Raw genomic sequence first — 22,485 nt, forward strand, 5'->3', positions numbered from 1 at the left:
GTGGGCTAAACAGTGGTGTGATAAGGATTTGGACTTCTGGAGATCAGTAATTTAACTCTAAAATTATTATTTATGATATGATATAACCTATGTATTCATAGTATATTAATTATGTTTCTTGATTTTTACAGGTATGCTTCAGTAATGAAAGCATGTTTGAATTTTTAACTAACACATCTCTGTATGTGTGCTGTTGAACGGGAGAAAAATTTCATCCCAACTGCATTATTCAGGTCATAAAAGACGTAACTAAGGCGATGATTTGGTCTGTCATCTGTGGCAAGGGTACAGGATGTCTTTACGTGGTTAAAGGCATAATTGGGCAAGACAAGTACGTGGAAGTCTTGCAAAAACAGTTAATACCACAGATCAGAGAATGGTTCCCAAATGGGCAACCCTTTATTTTTATGCAGGATGGAGCTCCCTGTCACACAGCCAGGTCAGTTAAATCCTTTATGAAGGCACAAACTATCCGTCTGTTAGACTGGCCAGGTAATAGTCCCAACATGAACCCCACAGAAAATGTATGGGAACTAATGAAGAGGAAGGTGACAAAAGAAGTCATCACAACAAAAACACAGCTCTTAGGGAAGATCATCCATGTGTGGCATCATCATCCACCAATGCAGGACACAGAACAGTCCTGCACTGAAAGCATGCCACATCGTATTAAGGTTCTCATAGCTCCAAAAGGTGACTCAACAAGATATTAAAAAAATGTTTCCACTTCCACAATATTTTAATTTCTGTTGTAATTATATAATCATTTTATCACAATCTATGTATTAAAATAAAAAAAATTCTGATATGAATATAATAGAGGGAAACATTCCACGTGGGAAAAATATATCTAAAAACACAGATGATGTGACTTACTGAACGAAAGTGCTGGCAGGTCGATAGACACACAAACAAACACAAACATACACACGAAATTCAAGCTTTCGCAACAAACTGTTGCCTCATCAGGAAAGAGGGAAGGAGAGCGAAAGACGAAAGGATGTGGGTTTTAAGGGAGGAGTCATTCCAATCCCAAGAGCGGAAAGACTTACCTTAGGGGGAAAAAAGGACAGGTATACACTCGCACACACACACATATCCATCCGCACATACACAGACACAAGCAGACATTACTTCGTGACTGCTGTGTCTGTGTATGTGCGGATGGATATGTGTGTGTGTGCGAGTGTATACCTGTCCTTTTTTCCCCCTAAGGTAAGTCTTTCCGCTCCCGGGATTGGAATGACTGCTTACCCTCTCCCTTAAAAACCACATCCTTTCGTCTTTCCCTCTCCTTCCCTCTTTCCTGATGAGGAAACAGTTTGTTGCGAAAGCTTGAAATTTGCGTGTATGTTTGTGTTTGTTTGTGTGTCTATCGACCTGCCAGCACTTTCGTTCGGTAAGTCACATCATCTGTGTTTCGTTAGACATAAATCAAAATTTGCTTACAAACTGTAGTGCATCTAATAAATTAGCCAGGGACTATATTAGTGACATTACTACGGCATGTGTCCACCCTTCACCTTTACGACCGCTTGAGCTCTTCTGGGGATACTAACAAAGAGGTGTTCCACAAAATTTCGGGTGAACTGCCAGATGTTTGCAACTTCCTGCCACAATATTTCAGCGCAAAGTCTTCTGGCCATCTTCAGGTGATACTGGTGAAAACTCCCTGAACTCTGGTATTTAAGGCTCCTCTGGCACATGTGTGTTGGATTCACTGGGAGTCGTGCATGTGCTACTTGAGCGCGCTCGATTTTGCTGTGCCGCGCGCCATGTATGGTGAAAACTCGCTGCATCGATATCAATTTGATTGTCTTCCTGTAGTTCCATCACAGAACTATGCCGCCTACAGAGGTCACGAAGTTTTTCGATTATTGTATTCCATGCCGAATTCAGTTGGTAACCGCCATCATGATTAATAAGAGACTCATTGTCAGACAGCCATATTTCCACAGATTCATTAATAATAGACGTCCAAAAGTTAGACATATGGGCCACAATTTTTGTCTCATTGTAGTTCATTGCATGACCAGTGGAAATACAGTGTTCGGCAATGGCAGACTTACAAGGCTGAAGAAGATGAGTACGCCGCTGATGTTCTGCAATGCGATCCTGCACAGTATGCATCATTTGACCTACATAAGATTTGCACATTCACACGGAATCCTGTAAACACCTGCCTTGTGCAGCTCTAGGTCGTCTTTGACAGATCCCGACAGTGACAAAATGTTTGCAGGAGGGCGAAAAATTGCTTTCAATTTATATCTTCTTAGAGTTCTGCCTATTTGTGCTGAAATATTACCAATATATGGTAAATAGGCAGAGGTTTTAAAGGCCTCTTCTTCTTCTTTGCTCTGTCATTTGCAGGTCTGCAGCACTTTCTCCACTTGCTGGGATGAATACCCATTCTTCAGAAATATAGTCTGCAGGTGCTCAAGCTCCATTTGTAAACTATCAGTGTCAGAGATGACATGGGCTCGGTGAATAAATGTCTTCAAAACACCCATCGTTTGTGCCAGCTTGCAAGTAAAAGGCTGTGTGAGTGGGCATTCTACAAACGATGGGTGTTTTGAAGACATTGATTCACTGAGCCCACATCATCTCTGACACCGATAGCTTGCAAATGGAACTGGAGCACCTGCAGACTGTATTTCTGAAGAATGGGTATTCATCCCAGCAAGTGGAGAGAGTGCTGCAGACCTGTAAACAACAGAGAAAAGAAGAGGAAGGGGCCTTTAAAACGACTTCTTATTTATCATATACTGGTAATATTTCAGCACAGATAGTCACAATACTAAGAAAATAGATAGTGAAAGCAATCTTTCGCCCTCCTGCAAAAATTTCATCGCTGTCAGGATCTGTCAAAGACGACATACAGCTGCGCAGGGCAGGTGTTTACAGGATTCCGTGTGAATGTGCAAATCTTATATAGGTCAAATGATGCGTACTGTGCAGGATCACATTGTAGGACATCAGCGGCACACTCGTCTTCTTCAGCCTTGTAAGTCTGCCATCGCCGAACACTGTGTTTCCACTGGTCATGCCATGGATTTCAATGAGACAAAAATTGTGGCCCATACGTTTAACTTTTGGACTTCTATTATTAATGAATCCATGGAAATATGGCTGTCTGGCAATGAGTCTCTTATTAATCTTGATGGCGGTTACCAATTGAATTCGGCATGGAATCCAATTGTTGAAAAACTTTGTGTCCTCCGTAGCTGGCATAGTTCTGTGATGGAACTGTGGGAAGACAATCGAATTGATGTTGATGCAGCAAGTTTTCACCACAGAGGGCGCGCGGCACAGCAGAATCAAATTCGCTCAAGTAGTGCACGCGCAACGCCAAGTGAATCTACCACACATGTGCCGGAGAGGCCTTAAATACCAGAGTTCAGGGAGTTTTCGCCAGTATCACCTGAAGATGGCCAGAAGACTCTGCACCGAAATATTGTGGCAGGAAGTTGCAAACATCCGGCAGTTTGCCCAAAATTTTGTGGAACAATATGTACGCTTGAAACTTTTAAATCTCATAACAAAGAGGTGTCTGAATCTCTGTGGAGGAATGGCAGCCATTCTTCCTAAACAGATGAAACCAAAGAATGTAGTGATGGTGGATGCTGGGGTCTGGAGTAACATTCTAACTCATTTCCAAGATGTTCCATTGGATTCAGGTTGAGACTTGGCAGGCCAGTCCATTTCAGGAACGTTGTTATCCACGAACTATTGCCTCATATGCTGGTTTATGAGAAGATGAGTTGTCATGCTGATTCAGTCAACCACCCATAGTCTTCCTCTAATTGATGCAGTACACTTACCGTAAAATGTGTTCATATCCTTCTGCATTTAGCATTCTCTTAAGCACATTAATGGACCACACACTAGTCACAAATAACACCCCCATGTCATAACATCAGTATCTTTGTACTTCACTGTTGGCACTACACATGATGGCACATAACATTCTCCATGCATTCGCCAAACCTAAACCCTGCCATCCAATTACAACAGGGTATTGCATAATTCATCACTCCTAATCACTCACTTCCAATCACCTACTGTTCAGTGGTGTTTTTCTTTACACCACCTCAAGTGTTGTGTAGAATTCACTACAGAAACGTGTGGCTTCTCAATCACTGTGCCCCATTCTTTTTTATTTCACTGTGCTAGCTGAACTGCTGGTAGCACCTTGGAACTCATGAGTGATTCCTTCTGCTGATTTCATGCAGTTTTTACAACCACCCTCCACCAATGCTTGACTATCCCTATCCATCAGTACATGACGGCTGCCTAGTCTTAGTTTAGCTGTCGTTCTTTCTTCACTTTTCCACTTGACAATTGCATCAACAACATTCAACTTGGACAGTTGTACAAGAATTGAAATGTACAGGATGGATTTGTCATATGGGTGACACCCAATGTCTAGTCAATGTTTGAAGTTACCGAGCTCTCCTGACCAATGCATTCTGCTATTATTGCTTTTCTACTGGCAACACAACAGTGCCTGCCTCTTTTTATACTGGTGGGTCAGCCTCTCATGACTTCTGCTGGTCAATTCCACATTACATAGGAGTGTCCTAATACTTTCGTTCACACAGTGTAGTTATACTAGGAGTTCAGACAGCTTCCTCCTCAACAGAACTCTATTGTTTTTCCGCTGTCCCCCTCACCCCTCAAATTACTCCATGTTATGTTAGTTTATTGAGACATCCTCACAACATATCCATTCTTCTCACAGTATTTTCTTAACTTATTCCCTCCACTGTTCTACACAAAACCTAATTGTTCTATGGACTGTAAATCCATTTAACCTTCTTGATCCCACCACTGCTCATTTTTGAAGATTCCTGTCTTTCAGCTATCTGTAAAAATTGATTAGTGGAGACATTCATACACTTTGTGCAGTAATTATGTTTAGTCATGCATTTAGAAACCAAAGATGCAACAACTTACTTTTATTATTATTATTTAATAGGCATAGCTGTATTTGACCAAGTGATTATAAGATATTTGCAGCAATTTGGTATAATCAAAATTTGTGAAGAGTTCAGCTGTCCAGGCAAGAACTCTGTCTCATGGCCCTTTCCCTCAGTTGAAATAGAGCATGATTATGGGAAGTTATACCTTTTGGTTCCGGGATGGGTTAAAGTTCAATGATGTAATTCTAAGTCTGTACCAACATATCAGCTGATAAGTGATGATAGTGGTATCCAGATGGTGTTGTGGCTTGTATTGCAGCAGAAGCTTAGTTGGCTTATGCTCCTTCTCCCCGACAGCATGCAAATATTATCCATAGACAGCACAAAATTTCATGAAGACTACTGGTACCAGTGTCACATTTACACAAATACTATCTAAACTGCAGGCTAGGGAGGCCACATCACAAAAGTTTTAAATATAATATGGCTATCTTTTGAAACTAAGACGTGGCCATTTTACAAATGCAAAAGATATAGCTGTAATTATTTTATATTGGTTTATTTGGTTGAATTTTTCAGTGGACTGCTGTCATTTCACAGACCACATGCTCCCACATCAAATACCCAATGATGTCTAGTCAAACACATGACATTTCATTTGGCAAAATTGCCAAAACTTTTTAAAAAATGCATGATGGAATTGTGGTAGTTCTTCCATATCTCATTTCAACGAAACCAGGACCCCTAAAATTTGTTACTTCCTGGGCGCAGATTCAAATCCTCAAGTTCTTTAAACTGGGGAAAACTATTTTCGGGTAACTTTATTTGTTACCAATATACTGCAGGAAATGTGCAAGCTGTCTTAAGATCCATAGTGTCTGAAATGTGACATTATAGCAAGGTCATGCAGCCACAATAAGTATTTTACCAGGAGATTCAATAGTCAAATAAACAAATTCAGTTCTTTAATACAAATGAATTTCTATAAAAATATTCTTTGTCTTAACAATTATATTGCTACAAACTGTTTATGGTTATGTCATTTTCAAAATTGAACTATTGGTTTGTGCATGGGCATGAATCTCAGATTTTTTTTAAGGAACATAGTTCTTAAAAGTAATGTTAGTAAATCAATTTGAATACCTTAATGATTCCCAATCTTTTCATTTTTTAAATCTCATCACCTCATTAAATAACTTCATTGTACAGCAAAATTTTAAAAATTAAATAACAAGCCTTAATTGTGCCTTATAGGCTTTTAATTGAAAAATTGCTCTGAAGTGCTGTTTTTGCAGGTTAATTATAAAAAAAATGTCATCTAGAAGGGTCCACACCAGAAGTTCAGCTTAGGAGTATATACAGCAGGAGTCTGAGATGATGTTACAAACTTTCAGGGATGATGGAGAAGGGTAAATGTATCAATTTAAGGTAAGGGAACCTAATCTGGAAATGACCAAGTTGAAAGGTAGAAGTGAAAATTTACTGAAGTTCTTCCTTAGTCTCACATAGCAATCAAACTGAGGGCTCCAACCTTTGAATTCTGATCATAACCTACAGAATTCTCACTAAATACTCCCCAACACACTCAGATAATTTCACCTGTTGATAGACTAGTAATGGCACACACAACTTGATGTCAGAGAGACTGAGAGACTGTGGTACAGTAGTAATGAATTCCATTTAGTTGCAAAAGTTTCACAAGCTGCTACATTTACAACAGTTGTTCAAAGTGTCAACACAGGCACATCATTATTGCACAAAGTTCTGTCATTCCCATTTTAATATCCCCGGGGTTGTTTGAACAGTGTTGCAGGCAGTGAGAATTTTTGCCACGAGATTCTCATCCATCTCAACAGACATCTTGTACACAAGACTTTTCTCATGGGCCAGTAGGAAGAAATCAAGTGGGGTAAGATCAGGTGAACATGCTTGCCTGAAATAGGGCCTCCTCTGCTTATCCACTTTTCAGGGTATGTCTGATCCAAGTGTTCACAAACCCTCAGTCCAATGTGAGGTGGGCTTCCACTATGTTGGAACCACACCCATTGATGAATAGCAAATTGGGTATGATCCAGGAACCTACAGTCCTAGTAACAACACTACTGGTCCCTTTATTCCACTGTTAGAGGTATCAGAACAATTTTTACTTATAACTTTCGAATTGGTTATTTCTGGACTTTTCTCCATCATCCCTGAAAGTTTGTAACATCATCACATAATCACCCTGTATATAATAAAAATGGCCCTCACTGTACCGTTAACCTTGATCTGGAATTCCAGCGACACTGTCCAAACAGGGAAAGTGATGGTTGGACTTAAGATCCCATGACACAAGACTCCCATAATTGGCCCTTCTCCATGTAGGTGCATGATTTTGGTCTTCCTGAGCCTCATGTTACAACACCTGGTAACAGCTGAATAAAGTACAGCAAGCTGTAGCAACTTGAGGAAAACCAACAAAAATACTTCTAGAACTTTTTAATAAATTATTGAGAGAGTCAATTTTAGTCCCCCTCCTAAAAGTGGGAAAAGATGAAACATGCCCCAATAGTTATCAAAGTGCCACCTTAACTTGCTGTGTAGGAAACAACTCGGAGTGAATAGTACATTGACACCTGTGTGGACCCAAGAGATGACACATTTGCCTCTCTCAGTGTGGATTCTGTGGGTATTGTTCCACCACTGATAACCTGACCTCCTGGACATGGCTCTACAACAAACTGTCTTACACAGAAGCAATCTATAGGCATATTTTTTTCTATTGATAAGTTATATGATACTGCTTGGAGGCACAATATTCTTGGACAGCTCCATCAATGGAGCTTCCATAGGTGACTTCCTATATCTTAAAGTATTTCCCACACAAACAATTCTTTAGATACTGAGGTGGCGAATTACTGTCTGGCACATTTTAAAAGTTGAATAATGTCCCTCAAGGCAGCATTTTGAATGTAGCTCTATTTTCTATTGTTATAAAGAGTATAACATCCACAGTAAGAAGGAAAGTGCTGTGTTCCTTATTCGTAGTATTTTGTTCCTCTTCCAGCCATATTCATAGCATCCTGCCAACTGCAACATACTATTATAAGTTTGGAAGAGTGGGCTGATCAAACAAATTTTGGATTTTCTATATATAAGCGTGCATGCGTGTGTGTGTGGTTTTTTTTTTTTTTTAACTGTACTTGGCCAATTTTTAATTTTTACCAGAGTTGCAAATAAGGGACATTGTTTTAAATTCCAAAGAAATTTCTTGGTCTTTCACCAGCTTGGTAGTGAAGGATCTTGTGTGTAATATTGAAACAGTATCAAATAATTTAGTTAATGAAATAAGTTCATGGCTTGTGGAAAATAATTTGATGCTAAATCACAATAAGACTCAGTTTTTACAGTTTCTAACTCACAATTCAACAAGAACCGATATTTTGATCAGACAGAATGGGCATATTATAAGCGAGACGGAACAGTTCAAGTTCCTAGGCGTTCGGATAGATAGTAAGCTATTGTGGAAAGCCCATGTTCAGGATCTTGTTCAGAAACTAAATGCTGCTTTATTTACCATTAGAACAGTATCTGAAATAAGTGACAGTTCAACACGAAAAATAGTCTACTTCACATATTTTCATACACTTATATCGTATGGTATTATTTTTTGGGGTAATTCTTCTGATTCAAAAAGGGTATTTTTGGCTCAAAAACAGGCTGTTCGAGCTATATGTGGTGTAAGTTCGAGAACCTCTTGTCGACCCCTATTCAATAGTCTGGGAATTCTGACATTGACCTCACAGTATATATTTTCTTTAATGTCGTTTGTTGTCAGTAATATTAGCTTATTCCCAAGAGTTAGCAGCTTTCACTCAGTTACTACTAGGCAAAAATCAAATCTGCATGTGGAATGCACTTCCTTGACTCTTGTGCAGAAAGGAGTGCAATATTCTGCTGCATCCATTTTCAATAAACTACCACAAGAACTCAAAAATCTTAGCAGTAGCCCAAACACTTTTAAGTCCAAACTGAAGAGTTTCCTCATGGCTCACTCCTTCTATTCTGTCAAGGAGCTCCTGGAAGAGCTGAAAAATTAAGCAAATTGCAGTGTTACATTGTTGATTTACGTTATTTAAACTTACGACTTGTCGCCTGAATATGTTTCTTATATTTCATTTTATCTGTTTCTATTATCATGTTATAATTTCATGTATTGACTCGTTCCATGACCATGGGGACTTCTCCTTAATTTGGTCCCATGGAACAATAAATAAATAAAGAGACCTTTATGTGCATGCGTGAATTATGTCCCCCGCCTTCCAGCACATCAGTCACTGCCTGTCGGACACTGAGTGAGATGCTACACACCGGGTTCATCGGATTACTGTTTCTCTCAACATGACTGAATGTGTTAAGCAAACATACTGCACCAAATTTTGTCAAAAGGTTGGTGATTCTTAAAGCAAAACAATCTGTAAGATTCAGCAGGTGTATGGAGAAGATGCGATGGGTGTAACACAAATTAAGGAGAGGTTCAACTGATTCAAAAATGGCCGCACATCAGTGGAGAGTGACTAGCATTCTGGCAGGCCCCAAACTGCTTGGAGTGCAGCTGTTGTTGAGAGGGTGCAAAATTTGGTGATTACAGATCATTGTTGGACTATGTGGGAGATTGCCCAAGAGGTTAGAGTGAGTAAGGATTCTGCACATGCAATTTTTTGTGATGATTTGAACATGCACTGAGTGTCTGCGAAATTCGTGCCCAAGTTGTTGTTGTCGGAACAAAAAGACCTCCGTTTTGACATTGCACAGGACCTTCTGGACACCACCAAGACTGATCCTGGGTTTCTGAATACCGTGATAACTGGAGATGAGTCATGGGTGTACGGGTATAATCCAGAAACAAAAAGACAGACATCGCAATGGAAGCATCCAAGTCTCCAAGGCCGAAGAAAGTGCAGCAGGAGCAAAGCAAAATCACGGTGATGCTGACTGTCTTCTTCAATGTCTGTAGAATTGTGCATCACGAATACGCACTGGAAGGACAAACAGTGACAAAGGAGTACTATCAAGATATTCTCCGGCGACTCCGTGACGCAGTTCGGTGCAAAAGACCAGACATGTGAATGGCGAAAAACTGGCAACTGCAACACCATAATGACCCAACACATTCATCCCACTTGATCCAAAATTTCTTGGCCAAACATGGAATTACACCCGTTCGCCAACCTCCCTACTCTCCAGACATCGCCCCTTGCGACTTTGGGTTGTTTCCAAAATTGAAGCCGCCCCTGAAAGGATCCCATTTTGAGAGTAGAGAAGAGATAATACAAAACATGGCAACAGAGCTGAACACCATTCCAAAAGAAGACTCCAGAGGTGTTTCCAGCTGTGGAAGGATCAGTGGACTAAATGTGTGGAAGCACAAAGGGCCTACTTTGAAGGGGATTATGGTCCCAACCCCGTCAAGTATTTGAAATATTTTTTCTAGCCATACGTTGGATACTTTTTAAGCAGGCCTCGTACTTTATTTTATTTAGCAGTGTGCTGTGTCTCCAATTGTAGCAAGTGGCATATCCTCAAAAGTTTTGGTTTTGAGCAAATAGTATAATTTCAGTGCTTTGCTCACTTTATAATTTCTTTGCACAGCTACATGCCATGTGTAATGTAACTTCCATTCTTTTACAAAATTCCTTCTTAGTGTTGCAATTTTCATGAATTAGCAATAAGTGTCTAAAATATGGGAAGAAAAAATCAATTTGATACACATCTGCTTGCTACTGTCACTGCAACCCACTTTTTAATCATGCCTATTTTTCTAATAGACAGGGACAAAAACTCAGACTAACAATATCTGGCTCCTTTTCAGTAACCGCTGACACAATAAGGTGATGGTTTTTATTGGTAAGTCTCATAATACAACTGGGGTAAATTTCAAACAGTACACATTCTTAAGTTAAATGTTGAAGGAAAGTTCTTTTAGAATGTAAATACTTCAGGATTGAAGGAGACAACTCATCAAAAAGCAGAAGCATTGAGATGTTGATAGGCACACATAACAGAAAGAAAGCTTGCTAGATTTTGGAGTTCTCCTTTGACGACCTAGAGGAAAAACAAACACACGCACGCACGCACACACACACCTATGCCCTTACATGGTGCCAGCTAGATGAGAGTGCCAATACTATTTTGCAGCAGGTGGACTGGTAGTCATGAGGGTAGTGTCAGGTACAGTGGGTGGAGGGAGAGGGAGGCAGGGAGAGAGACTAGGGTGGGTGGCTAGCAGCTTGGAGGGAAGTGGCCAGTTTGCTAGCTAGGAATGTGGGAGGGAAGGGTGGTAGGTATATGTGCTGGTATTATTGTAGTAGCTGGTGAGAAGCAGCACACACTGAAGGTGACGTGAATTGTGATGGAATGACTGGACAAAAGAAGGGGAAAATGTTGGGTGGAGGGTGTGGGGACAGTGGGTTACCTTAGATTGAGGTCAGGACATTTACAGTAATGGAGGATGTGTTGTAAGAATAAATCCCGCATGTGTAGTTCAGAGAAGCTGGTGATGGAGGAAAGTATTCAGCTGACTTGGGTTGTAAGCATCCGTCGAAACTGAGCACGTTGAGCTTAACTGGATGTTGTACCACAAGGTGTTCAACTCTGTTCTTGATAACAGTTTGGTGTGGCCATTAATCCTGTTGAACAGCTGGTTTGCATTCATACCAACATATCAGGCTGTACAATGTTTGCAGCAGAGTTGATGCATGGCACGGCTGCTTTCACAAATGGCCTGGTCTCTGATGCGGCGAGACAAGTCTATGACAGGCTGGGCCACATGTGAAAGCAGCCATGTCATATATAAAATTTGATATGGCTACCTGGTGGTACAAAATGCAGCTGAGTACAACATGCTCAATTGCAATGGCTGCTTCACAACCCTAGCCATCTGGATCCTTCTCTTTGCAACAAACTTCTTGAAGTATGCAGATAGGAGTTATACTTATAACACATTTTCCACTCCCATAACTGTCCTGACCTCAATTTCTGACAGTCCACTGTCCCCACATTCTCCACTCAATAGTTTCCCCTTCTTTTGTTCTGTCACCCCTTCCCAAATCATATCAGTTTCAGCACGTGCTACTTTCTGGCAGCCACTATAATCATGCCAGCCCATATGCCTGCCACCCCGCCCTCCCGAACTCCTAGCCAGCAAACCAGCCAACTCCCTCCGAGCTGCTAGCTACCCACCCTCAGTCGCTCTCCCTGCATCCCTCTTCCTCCACCCACCGCACCCGACACTATCCCCAATGCAACCACTCAATCTACTGCAAAATAGCCTAGCTCACACCATGGTGTGTGTGTGTGTGTGTGTGTGTGTGTGTGTGTGTGTGTGTGTGTGTGTGTGTTTACTCAAGTTTGTCAAAGGATAACTCCAAAATGTGGCAAGTTTTCTTTCTTTTATGTGTCCCTATCAACAACTCATACTTAAGTTAACCTCTTTAAGCACACTTTCAACTCAGACTAAAATGACATGTCACATTATAATTTTCTTTTATATTAATGTAACTGTGTCATAAAATTTGATATATTTAAAGGAAGGATAATTTTACCTTATCATTTATCATCCTGATGAATTGTAACTGAAATACACAGGTAATAGGGAAAACATTAAGGAAAGAATGTTGTACCATTTAGCGGTTTTTATTTGAATAAAAATAACAGAAAGTATTAATGACTGTTGAAAGGCGCTCAAACTGAAGTACATATCAGCAATATAATAAAAACAAACACACTGTTTACAAATACATGGGTACATAATACTGTTGAGTGCCCACAATATTTTTTCCACAAAAATAGCTTTTCAATTTGTAATCAATTGCTCCACCATTACCTCAAATATACAATTATTTTGCATGTAACAGTGACAGATTCCTTTAACATACAATGCTGCTTGCAAAATTACATTCACTTTGTAATGTAGTCAGTCTTTTACAACTCCTACATTCATATTACGTTACTGACCACTACACAGGACTTGTAAATCATTCACAAAAACTATTTCCTTTTTTTAACAAAAATCTTTGTTTCATGGAACATCATATTTTGTTCCACCAAAAACTGAAAAACTTCACACATGCAAAAGGTTTTATCTCCCACACCAGCAAAATTTATAAAATACAATGAAAATTTACAGTGCCTAAAATTATTTCACTGCCAGTATACTTCCTGCCAATAAATAGCAATGTAGTCTTAACTTTTACCTGGAATTTAATAAATATAACTAGTAACTTTCAGGTCTTTGTATCACATATATAATAACAGTCACGCAAAATGCAGTGCACAAGAAATGCAGCATTAAACCAATCATTCATAAACAACACCAGCAATGAGCTGCAAGTATAGAAAAGTACAGCTATCCTTTGGTTTTAAAAGAAACCATTATAGCTGAATGCCTCCAATTAGCTCAAACTGGCAACATTAATAACATAAGGCACATTTTTCAGCAAGAAACACACATTCCTTCGTTTACATACAAATGCACCATTTGAATTATTAAACTTCGATATTCATTAATTCTAACAAAAGTATCATGTGTTTTACTGTGTATAAGAGAGATGGCAAATGAATATTGTGAATTGCACCAACTTGGGCATATAATATGCAAGTTTATTGCATATACATTTTAAATTACTTCACTGTCAAAATATAATTATGCACACCTTATTCACAACCCTCAGAAATCTGTTATATTTATGTGTATTGAAAACACTAAAATTTGTCACAAATTTAAGCACTTACTCTGTTAGAGGCACATTTCAAAGCAAATATCCCAGTTTCTACACTTTTGTGTGTGTGTGTGTGTGTGTGTGTGTGTGAGAGAGAGAGAGAGAGAGAGAGAGAGAGAGAGAGAGAGAGAGAGAGAGAGAGAGAGGGGGGGGGGGGAGGGAGAGGGAGAGAGAGAGAGAGGGGGGGGAGGGGGGGAGGGAGAGGGAGAGGGAGAGAGAGAGAGAGAGAGAGAGAGAGAGAGAGAGAGAGAGAGAGAAACAATGATTCCTGCTGCCTGAAGTGTGAGGTTATTCACATCTCCCTCTAGCAGCTGCCAGATAATGTAGAGAAAACCACCATTGCTCCTACAATTCCCACTAAGTTCATCATCAGCAGATTTATTACCAGTTTATGATGAATGGAATGTTTGAACCAGAGAAAGATGATTCCCTGACTAACTTTATTGATCTGTCATAATTTATAAAACTGTAGGCTCGCCTTAATCAGTACTGGATTACACAAAAGAGAGATTTATCTATTTAATGGACTGTATAAATGAGGATACGAATGAAAGTTGCTCTTTCTCATATTGTATCTTCTGAAAACACAGGTATGAACAGCTTTGTAAGAATCCTCATTCAAACAGTGTTTACGTGCCTATAAAAATGATAACGAATTGAGTGACTGGATACTGTATTCTGTATTTCATTAACTTCAAATACCATCTTTTGGAAGGGTTAGTAATCCAACATTTGGTACAATTTGTTTCCACAATCTGGTCAAAAATGGTGACCTTGCGCTAAGAACTTGTGTCCTTGTTGGTCACATTCAGTGATTGGTTGTGGGACACAATGAACATTGTTTTGTGTGTACCCAGAATGGTGTTCATGTTATAACAAATATTTCTTATTTGGTGTATCACTTATGAATATAATGAGTACACACAGATGGTTAAAAACATTTGTACATTGTATTTACAGGCACACCTAATCCCAGTTCACATGGGATAAGTGTGCCCAAAAAAAACCTGATCAGTAAAAAAGATAAGTCCTGAGACCATTGACATTTAAGGAAAAACTACAAGATATACCACTTGCTTTCAAACCTAACAACTCCTTACATATATTTGCACGGCATAAAAATATCGCCTTTGTAACTGTACACAAAGTAGTTTGCAGAGAACTCAGCCTTGTCCCATATAAAGTAAAAGATGTTCAAAGAGTAGCAGAAAGTACTGAGGAAATGAATTCAATATCGTGAATAGTTTCAATTGGTTCTAGTGGACATTTTTAATGGTATTTTAAACCATGTTTCCCACACCACTGACTCATGAGAATGGATCACAATAGCAAGGAAATGAAATGACTCATCCTCTTCAGAAACAATTATAATCAATATTGTTGCACTAGTATGTGATAGACTTATAGTTACTTTTGAAGATTTGCAATCCTACAGTCAACTGTCACAGCAAAGTAATTGACTGTGAAATGCTAAGGGAAAGAACAGCAGAATTAATTAATACTTGGCACTCAATTAATTGTACCTTACAGACTATAGTGACACCATCATTTTCAATTTACTATCTTTCATAAAGTTACAGAAAATAGAGGAACAGTTGATATAAACTCTTCATAAAATATGGTGTCTCATATACTTGTTACTTCTACAACTCATAAAAATTTATTTTTCTTTGTTTTGTGATGGAATACCATATGGTAATACACCAACAACTCTGTTCTTTTTGATAGTATGGTCACTAGAAACTAGCACAGCAATAATAAACATTTGCATTCCCTAATGAAGTGCAGTAATCTCTTAAGTACAATTTACAAACTTTTTATTCAATCACAGTTATTCAAAGTAACCCATAGGCCTACATTATTAATTTCAGCTGGTTATAGACATCTTCTGATGGGATGCTATTACGCCAATTGTCAAATTGTGATTTGTCATAAACGTAAAAAACATCAACTTATACAACAGCATTTCAATACATTTGAGGCAAATCACTACAGCAAACCAAACAGAAATCATTACTGTCATGAATGGCAGTAAGTATCCCATCAAAATGGGAAGGAGTGGAGAAGGGTAAAAGGAGCAGGGGCATAGAGCTATGAAATTACAGTACATTCTATGTGAGCACATATCATACAGTACACATTTTTCTTGGCTAAAACAATGAAAAAAAATTCTAAACCAAATTAGAGAAACAATACATTCTTGAGTAGTGTAAGTGCTCAGATCTTATTTCAGTATAAAACACTTGATAGTTATATGGGGAAAAAAATAGAAACATTTTGCTGCAAACCTACAGCATAACTTCCAACGTCTTGCATAGAGCTAGTGACAGACTACTACTGGACATCCTTGAAGAATTGGAAATGAGTGATCACTGAAAATTTCAATAAATAAATAATGTTTTTGATTAAATTACCGAGAAAAACATCTTGCTGAATCTTAAAAGAAGATGGAAAAACTAGTGTGTGGTAAGACAGATGTGCGACTTCAATGTGTACACATGGACCAACCCAAATGCTGTTTTTGATATTATGCCAACAACAATGATACAAACACTGAAAATGAGTCACATTACAATACAATGTCAGCCATTATGTAGAGTCTGTCAGAGCACTACAAGCAATGCCGTACAATCTATTTTCAATATTTATTCTTTATTTTTAAATATATGCACCTGTGTTGTTGTTTTCTTTTCTTTTAAGCAATGAATTAATATTTTAGCAAATGTTTTCTGTTACTGGCAATGCTATTTTATAATCAGCTACAATTTTATTGTTTAAATTACACAATCAGTATACCACTTCTCTAATTTTCTTTAGCATAAGACAGCTCTATTAATATGCTTTGCCCATTGTTTTACGGAATAAGCAATGAATAAGCTGTGATACACTTTCCAATGTAATTTGCAATAGTCTAATAGTTTTCAGCTCTTGATCACCCCTACTTTCCCTATCTTCAGTGCAATACTCACTGTCCCAGTACTAATAATATCAAGTCAGTTTTCTGTACTTATTAGTCTCAGAGGTATTAAGTTGTTCTGGCATGCTGCTTGTTGTATCTATTGATGTTTGCTGCATTTTAATTGATCATGTCACGAAAATCGGTGTATAACTATCACATCAGAAACAAGTAGCATGTGTTACCTTGTGGAACCATGGCTGTAGTAAAGCACTTGTAAAATAGTAGCGCCACCACTTCAGCAGGATAGTAGGAAGGAATCAATTATCCTTTAACGTTATGCTCAACAATCTAAATGCATATTCTGTGGACACTAAATTTTAGCTCAAGCTATGTTGGGTGAAGAAGAAGAAAACTGGCCATGAATATTATAGAAATCATAATGGTAATTACTTCAGTCACAATGGCGAGATGGGGATTTGGGTCCACACTTTTTGGGCAAATTCATGCCTGACTGCATACATAAAATCATGCCCATTAGAGAAACACTTTACATTATCTTTGATTAGATCTAATATTGCTGTTTAGAGAATCCTTAAAGACCAAGATAGATTGTTATGGGACAGATATTTTAAACAACTTTTAAAACTTCAATCATTATGCCATTTGTAATTACAAAATCAAAATTTCTTTTATTACCTCAATTAAGAATACCTCCATACAAAAGAAACCAGTGGCTCAAACCGTTTAAAATTAAATGAACAATAAGAGCAAAGAAACGAAAGTGGAAAACTTTCAGTAGAACTATGAACATATTAAGAAATTTTGCAATAGTCTTTCTCTGTCCATAATCTATTAAACAAGAAATGTACTATCAAATTTTCAATGATCACCATGCTTAGAAAAGAACATGAACCCCCTACGTGTGAAATTTATTAAATGAGCTGTCACCTCTTTGTCAGTTTAATGCACAGAAAACTGAGACTGATATTGGAGAACAATTTCTTAGGCCATATAAAAAGTAAAGACTTTTAGGAAGAATACACACTCTTACAGTTAATTGTAATGGAGAGACTTTTATGACACAAAAATTTGAAGAAAGCTTTAGGAGTTGTAAACTGGAATAAAATGAATTATATCTTAAAGAAAGCTTGACTGAAATACTGAGACAGAGAAGTAACTGACAAAAGCTACAAACATTAACTGGAAGCATCACTGAGTAAGGAACATAAAAAAGTCCTGCACCTATTAAATACATTGAGGTGGTGTTAGGAATCTGAAAACAAAATAGGATGGCTGTGCAGAACCAGTCTTGAAATTGACAGTTCTGGAAACTTTCAAATGTGCCTGTAACAGGAATAAATTCAATTTAATAAATCGATACTAATAACATATTTTAGAAATAAAAAATTAGAACAACATACTGTGCAATATATGTTCATACATCAGCAGCAACAACCTGTTTAGCAACAGTAAGTACTATTTAGGCAGTGCTCTTGCTCAACAGAAAGTAAAGAAAAAGGACTGTGCTTTACCTATGAACCAAATCTGACTCACATGGTTGCACATAATTCAATGTTGAGAAGGTTAGTTTCACTATATGTAGCACATCACAATTCCTTCATTACAAAGAAAAATGTCAACATTGCACATTATAAATATTTTTTAAAAAATGTTAAAAAAGGGTAGTACAAGGAACTTTATAATTCAGTTCTATGTTGCCATAGTAAGAAATAAATAACAAGGAATATCCAATATTAAATGTAAAACCTGGGCAGTGCTTTAATTAAACTTTTACTGTAGGCAGTAGTTATCTTAGTACTGAAAAAAAGTCTTCACATTTCCATCTCCATCAGTATACGTCATACTATTTTCTTTCGATCTTGTCATGTCATTAGATGCTTAAAGACAAGGACGCATATGGAAAACTTTAATGAAGCCACAAAAAGTTTGGTGCTTCTGAACCAACTTCTAAATGGAGATGTCACACTTGCGAGGTTTGATGATATCCATATTCCTCTCATACAAGATATACTGAGTTACTGCATCACCACACGTTCTCTATGTGTGTTAACTTTACGTTTTGGGTGGAACATTTTAGTTCTATTCGGCGGGTTAGCTCATGTGGTATTACTCGATAATACTGCTCATCATACGAATGTCTGTAAAATAAGAATAAAATTGTTTATGTATATATTCAGGGAGCCTTGCATTAGAGATTACACAATTATTTCACTAATTAACTTTTTATTGTACTCCTAAAAATACAGCATTCATAGAAATTGCAATGATACACAGCACAGTTCAATTATAAGGCAAAGCAGCAAAAGTTAGCATGCTTTCAGACATGGGCAAACACTGGAAATCTGAAAAGAGGTAATAATAATAATCTAGTGATAGGGAAAATTTCAGTGTGTTTTTTTAATTTTAGACACAATCACACAATGGTAATCTTTCGATTGTATACATTAACTCACAGGAAGCCCTTGGTAAATATTTAGTTCGCCAAATACCACTTACCTTTATTATGCCCTTATCTTGCATCTTCATGAGGTTGAAATATTAATCTGGATAGTTGGTAATGTTAGTAGAAGAAGGTCGCTAGATGCCCTTTCTGTCGCCATCCCCCCCCCCCCTCCCCCCTCTCAGGGATGGAATTTGTGTGTACGACATCCATCTGCATCTAGTGTTATCTCACGTGAAAGTGTGAGAACATTTTCGTAATGTTTGTGAATCATGTAACTGAAGTGGGATGTATTGACCAGCCAGGTATTGGTTGGTTGGTTGGTTTAAAGGAGGGGGAAGGGACCAAACTGCAAGGTCATCAGTCCCTTGTTCCCGGTAAAATAATTACACAAGGGAAAGAAGAAAAGAAAGGTGCGTACAGCACAATAACAGGAGAATGGAATAACCAGAAAAATGACAGAAGGACAACCAACACTACTATGGACAAAACAGGAAAAGAAAACCACAGAGAGAAGCAAGAAACAGGCAGAAGGGATAAAAACAAGAAAGCAAATAACCGTGGCTGGCCAACCACAAGAATAAAAAGGAAAAGCCAGCCATTCTGTGGCACATTGAAACATCCAGCCTAAAAGCATTAGAGAGGAGAATACAAAGGGACAAAGGACACGCATGAAAACATATATAGAATGATAAAACTCACTGTTACGTATAAAACTAAATTAGCCGATGAGGCGTTGTCAGCTAAAATTAATGGCAATGAGTCCGGTAACTGAAGAGTCCATCTCAGGGCAGCCAAAGAAGGACAGCTCACCAAGAAATGGGCCACTGTCAGCCGGGCACCACACCGACACTGAGGTGGGTCATCACGGCACAGAAAATAGCCATGTGTCACCCAAGTGTGGCCAATGTGGAGCCAACAGAGAACCACAGAGTCCCTGCGAGAGACCAGCGTGGAGGTCTCCAACGCATTCATAGTCTCTTTAATGGCATACAGTTTGTTGTGTGTACTGAGGTTATGATATTCCATCTCCCAAAGCCACAAAACCTAGCAGTGTAGTACTGAACACAGGTCAGTTGCAGGAAAGCTGATCTCCATAAGCAGTTTCTGTGTAGCCTGTTTGGCCAACCTGTCGGCAAGTTCATTGCCTGGGATTCTGACGTGACCTTGGGTCCAGACAAACACCACTGAACGACTGGACCATTCCAGGGCATAGATGGACTCTTGGATCGTTGTTACCAAAGGATGGCGAGAGTAGCACTGGTCGATAGCTTGTAGGCTGCTCAAGGAGTCAGCACACAGAAGAAACGACTCCCCAGGGCATGAATGGATGCTCAAGAGCACAAGAAATAGCCATCAGCTCAGCAGTGAAAACACTGGAGCCATCGGGCAAGGAATGCTGTTCAATATGCCCTCCATGGACATACGTGAAGCCGATGCGATCATCAGCCGTCGAGCCATTGGTGTAAACCACTTCATGGCCCTGGTACATGTCAAGAATCGAGAGGAAGTGGCAGTGGAGAGCCATGGGGTTAACTGAATCCTTAGGGCCATGTGAAAGGTCAAGGCAAAGCCGCGGCCTAGGTGTACACCATGGAGGTATACGTGAATGGACCACAAGTATAGGTGGTAAAGGCAAGGACTCCAGTTCGGAAAGAAGGGATCGGACACGAACTGCAATTGGAAGCCCTGAACAGGGCCGCCGATGCGGGAGATGAACCGCCATGGGTGTAAAAAGGAGATGGTAATTCGGATGCGCAGTCCACTTAAGCTGACGAAGGTGAGGAAGCCAATCCAATTGGGTGTCGAAAACCAGTCCTAAGAATCGCTATGTCTCCACTACAGTGAGTGGATCGTCATTATGGTAAAGTTCCGGGTCCAGATGAGAGCAGTACAACACTGACAAAAGTGCATAACATCTGACTTTGTGGCCGAAAACTGGAAACTGTGGGCTGGAGCCCATGATTGCGCCTTGTGGATAGCTCCCTGTAGGTACCGCTCAGCAACACCACTACTGGAGGAGCAGTACGAAATGCAAAAGTCATCTGCATACAGAGAAGGTGAGACGGACGGCCCTACAGCTGCTGCTAGACCATTAATGGCTACTAAAAATAGAGATACACTCAATACAGAGCCTTGTGGGACCCCATTCCCCTGGATATGGGGGAGGAACTAAGGGAGGCACCAACTTGGACATGAAAAGCATGAAGTGACTGGAAATTTTGGATTAAAGTCAGGAGTAGGCCTAATATGCCCCACTCATATAATATGGCAATGATATGATGTTGCCAGGTCATTACATACGCTTTTCGTAAATCAAAAAAGACAGCAACCAGGTGTTGGTGTCTGGAAAAGGCTGTTCAGATGGCACTCTTGAGGGACACAAAATTATCAGTGGTAGAGTGAACCTGGTGGAAGCCGCCCTGACAAGGAGCCAGTAGGACATGTGACTCCAGGACCCAACCCAACCACTGACACACCACACGTTCCAGCAGCTTACAAGGAACATTGGTGAGGCTGACGGGCCGATAGCTACCCACATCAAGTGGGTTTTTACCGGGTTTGAGCACCAGAACAATGGTGCTCTCCTGCAATTGCAATGGAAAGATGTCATCGCACCACATTCGGTTGAAGATGATGATGAGATGTTGCTTGTAGTCATATTTAATCGTCTGACTGTGGATCTGATCTGGCACAGGAGCAGTGTCGGGGCAGTGTGCAAGGGCACTGAGGAGCTCCCACTCTGTAAATGGGGCGTTATAGGATGCACTGTCGCGTGTAGTGAATGAGAGGACTGTCCCTTCCAGCCACCATTTGAGAGTGTGGAAGGCTGAGGGGTAATTCTCCGATGCAGAGGCTCGAGCATAGTGCTCAGCAAAGTGCTCGGCAACCGCCATTGTGTCGGTAAATAACACGACATTTATGTTAACACCCGGAACACCTGGTGGGGTCTGGTACCCGAAAACACATTTGATCCTTGCCCAGACTTTAAGGAGACGTATCTCTCCCAACACTCCTGCTTCCATTGTTTGATAAGTTGGCGAATGTGGGCACAGAGCCATTTAAAGGCTATGAGGTGCTCCAGGGAAGGGTGCCATTTATGCCGCTTTAGAGCTTGCCAATGCTCCTTAATTGTTTCAGCATCTTTAGGCGACCACCAAGGGACTGTCTTTCACCTGGGGCACAATAAATAACAAGGGATCACGTTTTTTGCCACAGAAACAATTGTTGTAGTCACCTGCACAACCATCATATCGATGTTTTCATGTTTGGGAGATTCAGTGGTGACAGCAGAGGTGAAAGTTTCCCAGTCTGCCTTGTTTAAGGCCCATCTAAGCAGGCATCCATGTGCCTGACACTGGGGCAGTGACAGGAAGCAGGGAAATGGTCACTACCACACAGATTAGCATGTGCTCTGCAGTGGATAGACGGGAGAAATCCTGG

The 22,485-nt window shown here is 39.6% G+C and overlaps 1 protein-coding gene across 2 annotated transcripts in view; it reads right to left on the reverse strand.

Moving 5' to 3' along the window:
- Positions 1 to 17,872: 17,872 nt before the first annotated feature.
- Positions 17,873 to 22,485, reverse strand: part of LOC126248629 (F-box only protein 30-like) — a 77,651-nt gene continuing 73,038 nt past the window's right edge. The window contains exon 8 of one of the 2 annotated variants that reach the window (XM_049949804.1): positions 17,873 to 17,924. In XM_049949804.1, coding sequence (XP_049805761.1) covers positions 17,915 to 17,924 — 10 coding nt within the window. In that variant the 3' untranslated portion in view covers positions 17,873 to 17,914. Of the gene's footprint in view, positions 17,925 to 17,952; positions 18,740 to 22,485 lie in introns of those variants that run through there. The other variant, XM_049949803.1, reaches the window with a different exon arrangement.

The sequence above is a fragment of the Schistocerca nitens genome, chromosome 3, assembly GCF_023898315.1.
Source record: "Schistocerca nitens isolate TAMUIC-IGC-003100 chromosome 3, iqSchNite1.1, whole genome shotgun sequence".
NCBI lineage: Eukaryota > Metazoa > Arthropoda > Insecta > Orthoptera > Acrididae > Schistocerca > Schistocerca nitens.